This window comes from Macrobrachium nipponense, chromosome 12 (genome assembly GCF_015104395.2).
Source record: "Macrobrachium nipponense isolate FS-2020 chromosome 12, ASM1510439v2, whole genome shotgun sequence".
Classification (NCBI taxonomy): Eukaryota; Metazoa; Arthropoda; class Malacostraca; order Decapoda; family Palaemonidae; genus Macrobrachium; species Macrobrachium nipponense.
Genome location: NC_087205.1, coordinates 72,202,032 through 72,216,767, shown reverse-complemented (window position 1 = coordinate 72,216,767; position 14,736 = coordinate 72,202,032). Strand labels below are relative to the sequence as shown.

At 41.4% G+C, this 14,736-nt stretch overlaps 1 protein-coding gene across 2 annotated transcripts in view; it reads right to left on the bottom strand.

Moving 5' to 3' along the window:
* LOC135224600 (uncharacterized) overlaps positions 1 to 14,736 on the bottom strand; it is a 33,681-nt gene that overhangs the window by 4,663 nt on the left and 14,282 nt on the right. For both annotated transcript variants that reach the window (XM_064263760.1, XM_064263759.1), the window contains one exon: positions 718 to 891. In XM_064263760.1, the coding sequence (XP_064119830.1) occupies positions 718 to 891 (174 nt within the window). The remainder of the gene's footprint in view (positions 1 to 717; positions 892 to 14,736) is intronic.

Sequence of the window (14,736 nt, the reverse complement as noted above, 5' to 3'; positions counted from 1 at the left end):
TAAGGTCATTATGGTTCTTGAATCTTGAAGGATCAGCAAAACCTTTTGCCTGATACTTTAAGGAATTTGCAAACAAAAGGCTCATTAGCTTTACTGCCATTTTTTATTTCATCGTTAAATCCTGTTCGCATCCTTTTATTTCATAGACTCTAAAATTAGTCTTAGTCAGCCAAACGTCTGGCTTATGACTTCAGTCCTCCTCTGTGGGCTATTTCTAGTTTTATTGCACTCAGCTTATACCTGTTCCTGTTGATGATGCGAGGCCTGCTCCTTTCCCTATCTTATGGGGTTCCTCAGGCCACTGTTTTTCCACCTATTCTTTTTATCCTGAGCTAACAACATCCACCTTCTTTGTCTCTTATCCATACCTTTGGTAATAATTCAACCCTCAATAATCATTTCTTCTTGATTTGACTCCAAACCCTCTTTTACTATTTAAGTATACTTAGAATTTCACCATCCTAATCTATTAAACCGGTTATTATTAGATTACCTAATGTGGTTCTCATAACCTTGTCAAATTCAGTGTGTTCAGGACAAAGTCTCTTTATTCCCCTCTTTCGGCTCTTTAATTCATATATAAGTTATTTTCATAATGACGGCATTGAGCCTTATGTCTGGCAGTATATTTTGCATTAGAGATATTACATACTTCAAATACCAGTTCAGTACAATCTTACTTTTAAAAAAAATGTGCTATAAAGATTAAAACCTTACTTTCGGCTTTGATATGATTGACGATGTCGTAAAATAAATTTGCGTCGTCAATTTTGAGCAGGTGACCGTCAAGTCCAATACACAATGTTTCCATGTTAAGCCAAGTGTCATTTGTTGCAGTGTGGAAGTAGAGACACTTTCCTCCCACGTCAGTGTACGGAACTGGGCATGGTACTGGAAATAGAAGTAATTGATCATACTGTTCCTTAGCAACTATCTCTCTCTCTCTCTCTCTCTCTCTCTCTCTCTATATATATATATATATATATATATATATATATAATATATATATATATATATATATAGTATATATTGCCGAGCATATTCGACCATTCGGCAGTGGTTAAAAACTAAAAATAAAACAGGCGACAACTCCCTTACCTTTGGCTGCTGGCTCTCTCTGCAAGCGGTGTTAAGCTAAGATATAGCTAGGCTAATGAATTCTCGTAAATACAAAAATATACTTTTTATTTCCCAAACTAGCTGAACATGATATGGAACAAAGTGATTAAATGACATAATATTAAGAATTAAGTTCTGACCAAAACGGAAAAGTCTGAACCCACAAAAAAGATGCTGTATGCTCTAATTCTGTTCTTCTGAATTAGACTAAGTAATCTCTCCCAAAACTCACAAATTATTAGTTTCTACATTTAAATAGTCAAGTCTTTTAGAGAATCCCATTCTCCTGTATAATGCCATGAACCCATCTTTTACAATGGGCTTTTTTGACCCCGAGACCTCCAAAGCCGTCCTTTGTCTTATCACTATCTAAGGAGAGTGTCACCTTTTCTCTCCGATCTCGGACAGTTGGACCCATTGTTACACGCACAAACATATGCACACATCCGGACACGCCTTAAAAATTACATAGCAACCACAAGTTTCACCCAGGCTGTACAGATCACCAGCCTTACATTGCATGGTCATCAATTCAAACAGTTCTTTCATTTCAGCAGTCTTCGAGGAAACCAGTGCTTGTCGTTAGGCCCTCTCTTGTCTCTAAGCAAAGAAAGCTGAGGTTTAACAATTCACCAACATATTTGCTTTTTCTTTTAATATGGCTTGGCCACCTATGTCCTTTGTGCACTCCTGTCGCACACCACAACAGAAACTAGTGTATAATGTCTTGATTCGCCACATGATTTAGGGCTACCTCCGTTGCTGGAACCCTTGTGCCTCGCCGGATGCACAGAAGTTTAAGAACTCCTAATGCACAAATTGTGATCAGTATGATGGCTAGCATAACCACAATCACTGGAATTGTGTAACGTTCGTTGAAGAAAAACTCATCCTCATCACTATCCTCCAACGGTGGGATTGTAACAGTTTCCACTGTAGGCAGAACTTGAACCACCTCATGGTTTCCATGTAAGTGTTTCATGAACACTTTCGTCAACGAGTTGTAGACACGACGGCTAAGCACCATAACCCAGTCCGAGATAACGTGGCAGGAACCATCGAACAGCTGGGACCCCTGTAGAAGGAGTGAGTTGTTGTCTCCATTGCATATGGTAGGAATCCTGCATCTGGTGCAGAAGACCGCTGTCGTTGTCTCCGTTGATATTACTTGATATGGGTCAGAGAATTCTCTAAGGTCACAGTGAGTCGGTAAACCCTCGTGAGCTAACTCTAGTTCACAACCTGACAGGTCAATACGTCGTAGAGTAAATATCTTACTTTCACACGTGTATCTATCATAAACTAACACACACCCTACTTTATAGTCAACTGCCGTGGACTGGAATTCTTCACCTAATATATACATAACTTCTACCCCTGTCCAACCACTACTGACCCCTTGAAAGTACTAGGAAATGGTCTAAATATATAGCTATGAAACGGTTTTTTACCACTAACTGGTATATCAACAAGTAACTCCCTTATCTGATAACCGTACCCTTAAAATCCCATAGTATCTATAAAGCAAATCTCCCGTAAAAATAATATTTGATCCCCATTCGTATGCTGCATCTTTTAAAGTTGACTCCAAAGTTCCTAACGGCAATATTTCCCTTGAAATTTTCCCTCGTTAGGCTGCTATAACTGCTTCTACTTGGCTTTTAAGTTCACTTAGCAAAGACTCTGTTTCTCTTTCAATGTTCACTAGTGTAGTATGTATGGTGAAAATTGTAAAACCCCAATAACCCCCTCTTGACTCATAAAAGCTCAGATCACCACCAAAAAAATATAACGACAAGAAAAACCACCGCCAAAGAATATAGCCACATAAAAAACTTAGCCCCCAAAAAAACTCAAAAATTAAGCCCCAAAATCCCATACACACAGGAATTATCACATATTTATCATCACATTCCTCAGCTTAACAGAAATTTGCCATATTTTCAAACCAACTTTCCACCTAAAATATTGACCTCTGAATCTTATGCCAAAACGCCGCAGTTTGCGCGTAATAAAAAAAATAGTAGAAGAAATGAAAGAGAAAAAAAAGCATTAGACACATTTCACCATCAATTTGCAAAAACCAGACAAAAAAAATGCAACTGCGTGACATTATATTAATTACCACAACCAACTCTTTTCAGTTTTGATATGTGTTAATTTCAACCGACCTGTTTTTTCCTCTAAGACTACAAATCTGTTTCCAATCTTTTCCTCAATGACTCTAAAAGGAACTTCAAATTTTGGACCTAATTTGTAGTTCAGCTAGTTTCTCACGTTGATTTTTAAAAATATCCTGTCTCCAACATTCATCTTGGGACCAGCTGTTTTACTATTACTTCTTTCTACCATCTCTCGAGTCGCGGCTTCGAGATTACAGCTGAGACAAGCATGTCTCTCTCTCGCTGTAGATATCAATGATTCGATCGTATCCTCCCCATGATGAGGTATAGTTAACAGATCAAATGTGCCTCGTGCTGGGCAACCAAACAAAGCTGCAAATGGAGACATTTTAATGGAATCACTAACCATAATGTTAATACTATGTGTAACAATATCAATATCAATATATCTGTCCCAATTCTTATCATTACCACCTACAGTGTTCCTGAGAGCTTCGAGCACTTTCCTGTCCGCTCATTCACACAACCCATTAGCCTCAGGTCTGTTTGGAATAATTGTTACTTTCTGTATCCCCATGACTTCCGCTAAACATTCTAAAGTTTTGTTCACAAATTCTCTGCCATATCTGCAAATGATACCATTGAAAAATGCTATGGCTACTTCTTCAGCCGTTTTATGCTTAAGTGGAAAAAAATTCTACTATCCTTTTAATTTCATCTATTATTACTAACAAGTACTTATTTGCATATCTAGACTCACAAAAATTTCCCATGATATCCTTATGTATTCTCTGAAAAGTTCTTCATGGTATCGGATATGACCCTAATTTGCATGAAGTTATCCTTGCAGGTTTGCATGCATTGCATACTGTACAGTTTATCACAAAATTTTCCACATCTTTCCCCCATGTTTTTCCAAATGTATTTAGCACAAACCTCATTATACGTTTTTTTCTATCCAAAACCATTGGAATTAGGACTCGGAATTACGATCTGTGTCGTATCTCCTTTACTTTCACTGGTTCTCAATTTATATTTAATTTTCCTGGCCAATAGATTACCTTCTAATTCCAAACCTGAAAAAGGCAACTTATAACGTTTCCTGACTAATTCCCCTCTAAGAAACGCTTTTGCGTCTGTCAGAATCTCATCTTCATCTTGGCTTTGCTCTATGAGACCCATATCCCATTGTATAGACTCGCTAGTGACTTGTGCAACTTGAAATCCTTCGTCATAAAAACTTCTATTAAAGGCGTCTGCAACTACATTTAATTTGCCTTCTTTATATTTGAGCTTTGCATCAAAATCTCTGATAGTTAGAAACCATCAAGCTCTTTTAGGCGACAAATCAGGCTTATTAACCCTTAAACGCCTAAGCAGTATTTCAGAAATCATCTCCCGTATGCCTGGCGGGGTTCAGGAGTGAGCGCCAAAGCGGAAAAAAAGTTTTTTTTTTTTATCACAGCATGCTTAGTTTTCAGGATTAAGAGTTCATCTTTGGCTCCTTTTTTTGTCATTGCCTGAAGTTTAGTATGCAACCATCAAAAATGAAAAAAAAACATATCATTATCATATATGAATATTGGAATATATGACAGCGCGAAAAAAATATTTCATATATAATTGTATACAAATCGCGCTGTGAGCAAAACGGTTAAAGCTAATGAGTTAATTTTTTTTCGTTGTATTGTACACTAAATTGCGATCATTTTGGTATATAACACATTGTAAAACTATCAAAGCAACACAGAGAAAATATTATCACAAAATTATGTATGAATTCGTAACGCGCGGACGTAAAAAAAGTTTTTTTTTTTTTAGAGTTTTAGCTTACAATTGCATTTGTTGACCATTTCCGTCGAGTTAAAGTTGACCGAATTTCGAATTTTTTTTTATTTATCGTGATTTATATGCAAATATTTCAAAAATGATAAAAGCTACGACCATGAATTATTTTTTATTGTATTCTACATAACATTGCGCACATTTTCATATCTAAAACTCTATGTAACGGCTAATATGAAGTGGTGCAAATATTATGACAATGTGACTCAAGCATTTCGAAGATTTGCAGCTGAGATACCGCGCGCTGAGGGAAGGAAAATGTTTTTTTCATAAATTCACCATAAATCCAAATATTGTGCTAGAGACTTCCAATTTTTTTCAAAATTAAGATAAATGCTTGATTATTACTAGACTGTAAGAGTTTTTAGTTTACAATTGCGTTTTTCAACCATTTCGGTCAAGTCAATGTTGACCGAATGTCGAATTTTTTCTATTTATCGTGATTTATATGCAAATATTTAAAAAATGATAAAAGCTACAACCATTAATTTTTTTTTTTTGTATTTTACATGAAATTGCGCACATTTTCATATATAGAACTCCATATAACGCCTAATATGAAACGGATGAAATAGTATTACGACAATGTGACTCAAGCATTTCGGAGATTTGCCTGTCGAGATAAGCGAGCATAGGGAAGGAAAAAGTTTTTTTTTTAATTCACCATAAATCGAAATATTGTGCTAGAGATTACCAATTTTTTTCAAAATGAAGATAAATGATTGGATATTACTAGACTGTAAGAGTTTGAGCTTACAATTGCGTTTTTCGACCATTTCGGTTGAGTCAAGGTGGACCGAATGTCGAATTTTTCTATTTACGTGATTTATATGCAAATATTTCAAAATTGATGAAAGCTACAGTCATTAGTTATTTCTTGTTGTATTTTCCATGAAATTGCGCACATTTTCATATACAGAACTCTATATAACGGCTAATATGAAACAGTGCAAATATTACGACAATGTGACTCGAGCATTTTGGAGATTTGCAGCCAAGATTCCGCATGCGGATGGAAGGAAAAGGTTTTTTTCAAAAATTCACCATAAATCGAAACATTGTGCTAGAGACTTCCAATTTGTTTCAAAATTAAGATAAATAATTGAATATTACTAGACTGTAAGAGTTTTAGCTTACAATTGCGTTTTTCGACCATTTCGGTGGAGTCAAAGTTGACCGAATGTCGAATTTTTTCTATTTATCGTTATTTATATGCAAATATTTCAAAAATTATGAAAGCTACGTCCATGAGTTACTTTTTGTTGTATTTTACATAAATTTGCGCACATTTTCATATATAGAACTCTATATAAAGGCTAATATAAAGCTGTGCAAATATTACGACAATGTGACTAAAGCATTTCGGAAATTTGCGGCCAAGATAAAGCACGTGGAGGGAAGGAAAAAGTTTTTTTTCTTAAATTCACCATAAATCGAAATATTGTGCTAGAGACTTCCAATTTGTTTCAAAATGAAGATAAATGATTGAATATTACTAGAATGTTAGATTTTTTGCTTACCCAAGAATACCACCAAAAATATATATATTATATATATATATATATATAATATATATAATATATATATATAGATATATATATATATATATATATATATATATATAGGACCCCGACCTGGGTCGCGTGGGATTCTTAAGTTACTGTGGGTCATGCAGAAACTCAAACGCTCCAGTGATTAATTTAACACCGGTCTTATATTCGAATGAATTTACACAAGGGCCCGAGTGAAATGAACTTAATATCTATAGTACCAGCGGGATTGAGACCGAGCGAGGAACCGGCAGAGGGCACGAGGGGAAACGGCACGTCCACCCATTTGCTTGACCGACGGCTAACTGCCTTCCTCAAGGGGGAAACCTTGGCATTCTCTCTCTTTCCTCTACTCCCCCACAACTCCCGATATATTCCCTCCCGTGTGTGATTGGCTGCGGCACCTCTCCTTAGGCCTATTGACCAATGGGTGCCAATATAAGGTGACGCTAAGAACCAACGAAACTTTTGGGGGGGATGTTTGGGGGGAGGTGAACGCTTTTCTTCATCTGAGAGAATGACCGTTAACGACCTCCTGGCGTCTTCTGAGATGTTCAGATATTCTTGGGAAAGTTGTTTATAACCCTCTAGAATGGCTTATCACTCCTCCCCAAACTCCTTTGCGTCCTCGCAAAGCTATAGTCTCTGCCTTGTCCCATCTCGAGTCTCTTTTCTCAAGGTACTGATTTATCTAAATTCAAATTAACTATCTTAAAGGGGGCCATTTGACGTGTGTACAAACCAAAGTTTACAAGTAAATTAAACACGTCTTACAACGTCATAAGATCTTAAAAAAAATTAGGAACAATCACTCTTTCCTGGAACAGAATCAAAACCCCAAAAAAAAAGAAATCATTCAATAAGTTCAGGTTCATAATCAAAACAAAATGGTAAAAACAAAAAGACAGAAATTCCACACATTCAGCCACTGCCCTTGGTAATCACGACACATGGCATCCATTTTTAATGACATTGTATCACGTTAATCTATTAAATTTCTTCAAAATAACAAAAACATAATTTAAACATACACAGAACAAAAATAATGCAATGGAATTTTACGAAAATAAAAAAAAAAAATCTTCCTGGAACATCAATGTGCATTTACTACTATCACATAAAAAAAATCAAAAAATAACTAAAGAACCATAGAAATAAATTTGGAAATTCAGGCACAAACAAACAAAAATTTCATCATCTGTGAAAATAAAAAAAACTTTTTACAAAGCATTAGTGGTAATTTATGAAAGATAAAATAGGATGGAATCGGTGTTGCGACAAATTTAACACAAAATAAAAACAACAAATCAAATATAAAAATAACGTACATAAGCAACATAACACATCAAAACAAAATTACACATAAGAATAATGATCCACAGGTAATAACATTTGTTCTGAAAATAATTTGGACAAGTTATATCAAACAACATAAATTCGTGACACATTTCAATCTGATCGAGATAACAAGAAATAAAATAAAAAAAAATAAACAACTGGTATGATTCTGAATCCTAGGCAAAGACGTGGGTTGGCATTTACAGACTCTGTTTCACTGACCCCTTTCATTTACTTTGCAACAGCATTTACGTATGACATAGGCCTCGGGAGCTCGGTCTTGTGCTCTCGGTGGGGCGCCCACTTGCGCTCCAGTATTTCATTCTGACTCGTCTCCCAGGTCCACCCGGCCAACAACCCGGGTACGGGGGTACTGGTTTATTGGTGTAAAACACTACGCTGTCCTCGAGCAACCGGACGTAAGTGCGACAGGTGGTGCTCGCTCACAGCCCCTGTGCGAATATGCTGATCAACAGCAGAGGAGTGCTTGATCTCCTTCACACGATACGGTCCCAGATATGACGGTTTTCGAGCTGTTCGACAGTTGCATTTTCTTCACGTAGATTCGATCTCCAACCTGTATTGGGGAATCGTGAGCTCGAAACCGTCCTGTCGTACCGCAAGCGGTACTTTTCGTTTGCCCTCAACAGCAGACGTTTGCGTAGCTTGGAACACACGTCGAGTCGCGTTACAAAACCACACCCGGTACTGTTTCCACCGTATAAAGGGGCATCTGTTGAGGGTCCAAGACCACCGAATACGGCAGTCGGATGTCTTGTCCATACATCAAAAAAGAAAAAAGGGGGTGTCCCTAATCGAGCTGTTATATGCGGCATTAATAGCCATCTCAGCCTTCTGCAACAGAGACGGCCAGGAAGTCGGATTATCCCCGATGAGATATTTTACAAGATGTTGACCTACCTCTCTGTTGTGAGACTCAACGAGTCCGTTAGCAGACGGCGATAAGCCGCGATGGTAACATGATCTACTTGTAGAGGGCCGTAAACTCGCGAATTAGTTCATTTACGAACTCACGGCCGTTGTCCGACACTAGTATTCTGGGACACCCAAATCGATTTACTAGGGAATGCAACGCTTTAGCCACTTCCTTTGCCGATTTGTCTATTCATTGCGCACACATGTGTGAAACGCGTTGAACGCGTCCACAAATACACAAATATATCTAGGTTGTCCTTGCACTGAAGGTAGTGGTCCTACCTACATCCATATGCACTCTATCCCACTTCACCGGCACCACAGGCCATAATCGGGCCTTCGGAATCACCGTTCTGTGCTTTTTCATCATGTTACCATACATGACAATTACTTACAAATCCAGTTATGTCCCTACGCATGCCAACCAAAAGAAATGTTCACGGGCTCTTCTAAGAGATCTTTCTATACCTACATGCCCAGCATAAGGGCTAACATGAACTCATGTGTATGGCTCTCTCTACTAAGGCTCGAGGGAAGAACGAACTCGGGCTCGGACATCTCCGGCCTTTTTTCATATTTACACAACAAGACGTCTCCCTCAATGAAGAAGGCGTCTTTTGACAGATGCACAGAACTCGGGAACTCGTTGCTCTCACCTTTCACACAAGCCTTGATCTGGCTAATCCAAGCTTCAGAACACTGACTTTCAACCAATTCTCGCACACTCCAACCACAAAAATACAACACACTTTCATTCTCCGGGCATTTATTCTGGAATCCCCCGGACGGAGTTCCACCTGCATTTGACCCCCTACCGCCTCGGGCATTCTCATCCACCTGAGAGTGCTTGCGAGATTCCCGTTTTCTGCGCGTCGCGTTTACGTTTGTTTGACTGTCATTGTTCGGAACTGTCGGAACGTTGCTGGCACTATCGCCTGCAGTGCCTGCGCCACCAACGTCACGAGGTTTCTTTTGTCGTTCTTCCTTGCGCCTTGCGGCACGAGTTGTTACTCTTATGATGTTCCTGGAGAGAGCATCAGCCACCCTATTACTTTTCCCTGGGATATGTTCAATCTTTTACGATGTCAAACTCTAAAATTCGCTCGATCCATCGAGGCGTGGCGATTTGTAATCTTGCTCTTCTTCAACAGATATGTTAATGGTTGATGATCTGTGAAAATCTTTATTTTGTGTCCCCAGCAAAAAATAACGGTGTCTCTCCAGCAACCATAAGACCGCCAAAGCTCTCTCGATCGAAGGTACTATAATTTTTCTCTGCCCCTTTTAATTTTAATGCGCGTGATGCAAAACAAACTGGTCTTTCATTACCTTCATCGTCAATCTGGGAGATAACTCCTCCTATCGCAATATCACTTGCGTCTGTGGTCACAAAAAAGGGGCGATCGAACCTCGGATAAGCCAAGAGTTCGTCGCTCATTAGGGCATCTTTTAATTTCTGAAAAGCTTCTTCCTCTTTCTCATTCCATTGGAAATCAGGGGTTTTTTTTTTTTGCTTCCTTAATGCATCTAACGGTCTCGCTATCTGTCCGCCAAGTTCCTAATGAACTTCCGATAGTACAACCCGCGAGTCCGAGGAAGCTGGCTACATCTTCGCATGTTTTGGTCGTGGGAATTCTTTAATTGCTACAACTTTATCGGCACAAGGCTTAAGGCCTTCTGATGTTACTAGGTGACCCAAAAATTCTACTTCGGCCTGGAAAAACTTACATTTTTCTAAATTTATTTTCATCCCATGACGCCTTAATGCTTCCAAAACTTGTATCAGGTTACCTTTATGCTCCTCTACAGTAGCACCAACTACAATGATATCATCTAAATATACAAAAACCCCAAGGCCAACAATTATAGAAGCTAACACAGACATCATTACTCGTGAAAAATGAGCAGGGGCGTTCTTTAATCCAAAGGGAAGGAAATTAAAATATTCATATAGCTGATTATTCGCTATAACGAAAGGCACCGTTTTCTCTTTACTCTCATTATCAAGGGGTATTTGATGATAGCCAGACTTAAGATCCAATGTGGTGAAAAATTTACTCTCCCTTACTTTAAGCAAAAGTTCCTCGATCGAGGGCAATGGATAGGCGTTGTCCTTGGTAATGGCATTCAATCGTCTATAATCAACACACAGCCTGAGAGAGCCATCTTTTTTCTAACTAAAACGATCGGAGAAGCCCAGGGAGACTCACTTTTTCCCCGAATTATACCCTATTCCAGCATCTGTTTTATCTTTTCCCCCAATTACTTGTTCATGACAGGCAGGTGTTCTGTAAGGCTTACTTCGGATAGGGGATGATCTCCTGTTTCTATTTTAAAAGGTAACTTATCTATTCTCCCTGGAGGCTCTCCTATCGCCATCGTGTCTTGAGATTCCGTTACTATTTCTCCTACGCAACTATGATAATTCAAAGGTGTTGCTTTAGCAGCTGTTTGCAATAATTTTCTAAGCCGGGTTTCGCCGTGACCTTGACTCTGGGTAGTCAAGGCCGACACTGCGTTATTGGCTTCTACAAGGGAACACACTTCCAAATCACATAGAGACTCGTTACTTAATTCTAATCTCAATACTACTCACATTTACAAAAAGGGACAGTTGCCTTGCCATCGACGATGGTAGCGACACCAGGCAACATAAAGTCTGCCCACTTTCTATGGGGATTTATATACACCAAGTTCCCTCTTGTAGTTTCCTTGCCGGACGAGGGGAAGGGAGTAGGAGATAGGCGGGGGGGATCACCTCCCCCACCTCAGGGCTAGCGGGCACCACTCCCGTATCCCCCTTGGCGGCCAGGGCAATTCGGACAACTTCTTTTGTTTCCCCAGTATGGAGACCCGCCGTTTGGTAACTGTCCCTCTCCTACTGGCACCGCCACTTTCACCTCTCCTCCCCCTACCCCAAGGAGAAGCACTCGGTGCTTGCTCACGAACCCGATTCCCAGTATAATGGGAACACCAGGGAGGTGGTGGTGGAGGCACCACATAGAATTTGTGAGTGAACATTCGTCCACCGAGGGAGATAGTTTGCTGTACTGTTCTCTGCAACACGATGGTATGCCACGGCATGTTGCAACGTTTTAGATACCCTTTCGATGCCGAAATGGCGCCCGTCACTAAGTGTTCCTCGACCATAGAGACACATGCCCCACTATCTAATAATGCGTTGTGGTTTTCTGAGCCTATTCCCACTTCTAGAATAGGTACAGCTCCATCTCCATCCTCATGAGAGGGAGGGGCGGAGGGAGACGGGCGTCCAGCCTCTCCTACCGAAGCACTCACCCCGGGGCCAGTGGGAGTACCACGGGGCGGGGGTAGGTCCCCTCTCACTTGCTGGCTGGAGGTGGCATCGCTCCGATCGGGCCCTCTGTCGTTCCTCTGGTCGCGGCTGCCGCTGGGCCTTGAAGTGCCGGAGGCGGATGGTTTGTCGGCACTTGCCTTCCTCCCCTTCCACGCGGCCTTCCCCTTCCTCTTATGGGAGGGGGCCCGCGATTTGGTGCGGTGCCGTTTTTTTGTACACTGGCTGACCAGGTGATCCACCGCCCCGCACCCATAACATCCCACTGACCGTAAGGAGGGGCACTGGCCGCGCGCAAGTGACCCCTTCCCCCCGCACTGCCAGCAGAGCCCGCCGGTCAGATCCACGCTCTCCGTTGTTACCCTCTGCGCTTGGCTCTGGGGCCGGGGGCCACCTCTGGATCTGGGTTGGGTGGGTAGAACGCGCTTTCTGGGTGCGGAAGGTTTGGCGGCGGCGACGATGGGTGGGGGGTCGGACAAGCGTCATCCCCTCCGCTCTTTGAGGCACTTCTTTATCCAGCGCTATTTGTCCTGGGGACAATCAACGTCTTCAAGGGGCTCCATGCGTCCCGACAGGAACGCAGCTACGGAGTTGGGGAGAGTCCTTATCAGGCATCCGTCGACAGAAGTTCTCTCTGTTCTCCTCCGACCGCTCCGTCTCCGGTGCCAAACTGTCATACTGCCTCGAAATCCGGGTGACAAACTTGGCGATGGTCTCCCCCATCTGGATTTTCCGGATAATAACGCGCGCCACATTTCTCTTCTTTCATCTACGTCCAGGGCGAAAGTCCGAAAAGGAAGCTTTTGTACGCTTCCCAACTCGTCGCATCACCCCTTCGAGACATAATTTCTGCGGGCCGCGGCCCCGATCATCTTCGCGCGGTGGCCTGCGCAACCCGCTGAGCGTCGGTCCAGCCCGCGGTAGCATTTTCCAGCTTTCAACGAAGGCTTCGATCGACAAGCAAGCCCTCCTTGGATCTGGAATTGTCGAACTCGGGAATGGGCAGTATCGAAAGAACAGAATTTCGTCACTACACTGCCAGGCGCTACAACAGCCGGTAGCCGGAGGTGGCATTGCACCCTCCGTCCTCTGAGCGGGAACGAGCATTCCAATTCCCACTGTTAATGTTTCCCGCGGACGTAGTGCTATATAGTTCGCTATCGCGGCTCGGAACTTCCGACGATACGGCACCGTTCGCGTCACTCACGTTCGTGGCGGTTCCCGCCCCCACACTGTCTCCATTCCAGGAACGCTTTAAAAATTGCATATTGCTCGTCTGTTTCTTTGATTTACCTCGCCCCTTACCAGGCTAATTTCTACCGCTCTAGCGTCTCTCACGCTCTCAGCATCACTGTCAGGCATCTGGGCCCGTCGTGCTTGTGTATATACACCATTGTACCTCACTGTTTCACTTTTGCGGTTAATTATCAAGTTGGCACAACCTCAACGACCACAGTTGGTTAACGATTGACCAATTAGCGTATTGCACTGTATTACGACGCACATTATGGTACCCTACAGATCGCTATATTTAACGTTAATTAGCGCTTCGCAGCGCACCCCCCACACACCTGACACCAAAATTATGACCCCGACCTGGGTCGCTGTGGGATTCTTAAGTTACTGTGGGTCATGCAGAAATCAAACGCTCAGTGATTAATTTAACACCGTCTTATATTCTAATGAATTTACACAAGGGCCCGAGTGAAATGAACTTAATATCTATAGTACCAGCGGGATTGAGACGAGCGAGGAACCGGCAGAGGGCACGAGGGGGAAACGGCACGTCCACCATTTGCTTGACCGACGGCTAACTGCCTTCCTCAAGGGGAAACCTTGGCATTCTCTCTCTTTCCTCTACTCCCCCACAACTCCCGATATATTCCCTCCCGTGTGTGATTGGCTGCGGCACCTCTCCTTAGGCCTATTGACCAATGGGTGCCAATATAGGTGACGCTAAAGAACCAACGAACGGGGGGTTTTGGGGGGGATGTTTGGGGGGAGGTGACGCTTTCTTCATCTGAGAGAGAAATGACCGTTAACGACCTCCTGGCGTCTTCTGAGATGTTCAGATATTCTTGGGAAAGTTGTTTATAAGCCCTCTAGAATGGCTTATATATATATATATATATATATATTATAATATATATATATATATATATATATATATATATATATATATATACATTACATATATACATATAAATAACTAAAAGGAAATACAGGTGAAAAACTATTCTTTTTGCATAAAATGGAATAATATAAAAAACATCAATAAATACAGATATAAAAACTTGTAGTAAATATAAAACTAAATATAAAATCAATGCAGAATATTCACTCTTAGTCCTGACTCTTTGTTCTATTCTTGTTGTCTCCCTCCTCCATTGAAGAGGCTTGCATTTTTTTCCTCAAGACATGACGAGGTACAGGTGGAGGAGGGAGATGCGCGCCCTTACTGTACTGCTGATGGGCCGCCGAAGGGCGGCAGCCCTCTGCGTCCTCGGTTGTC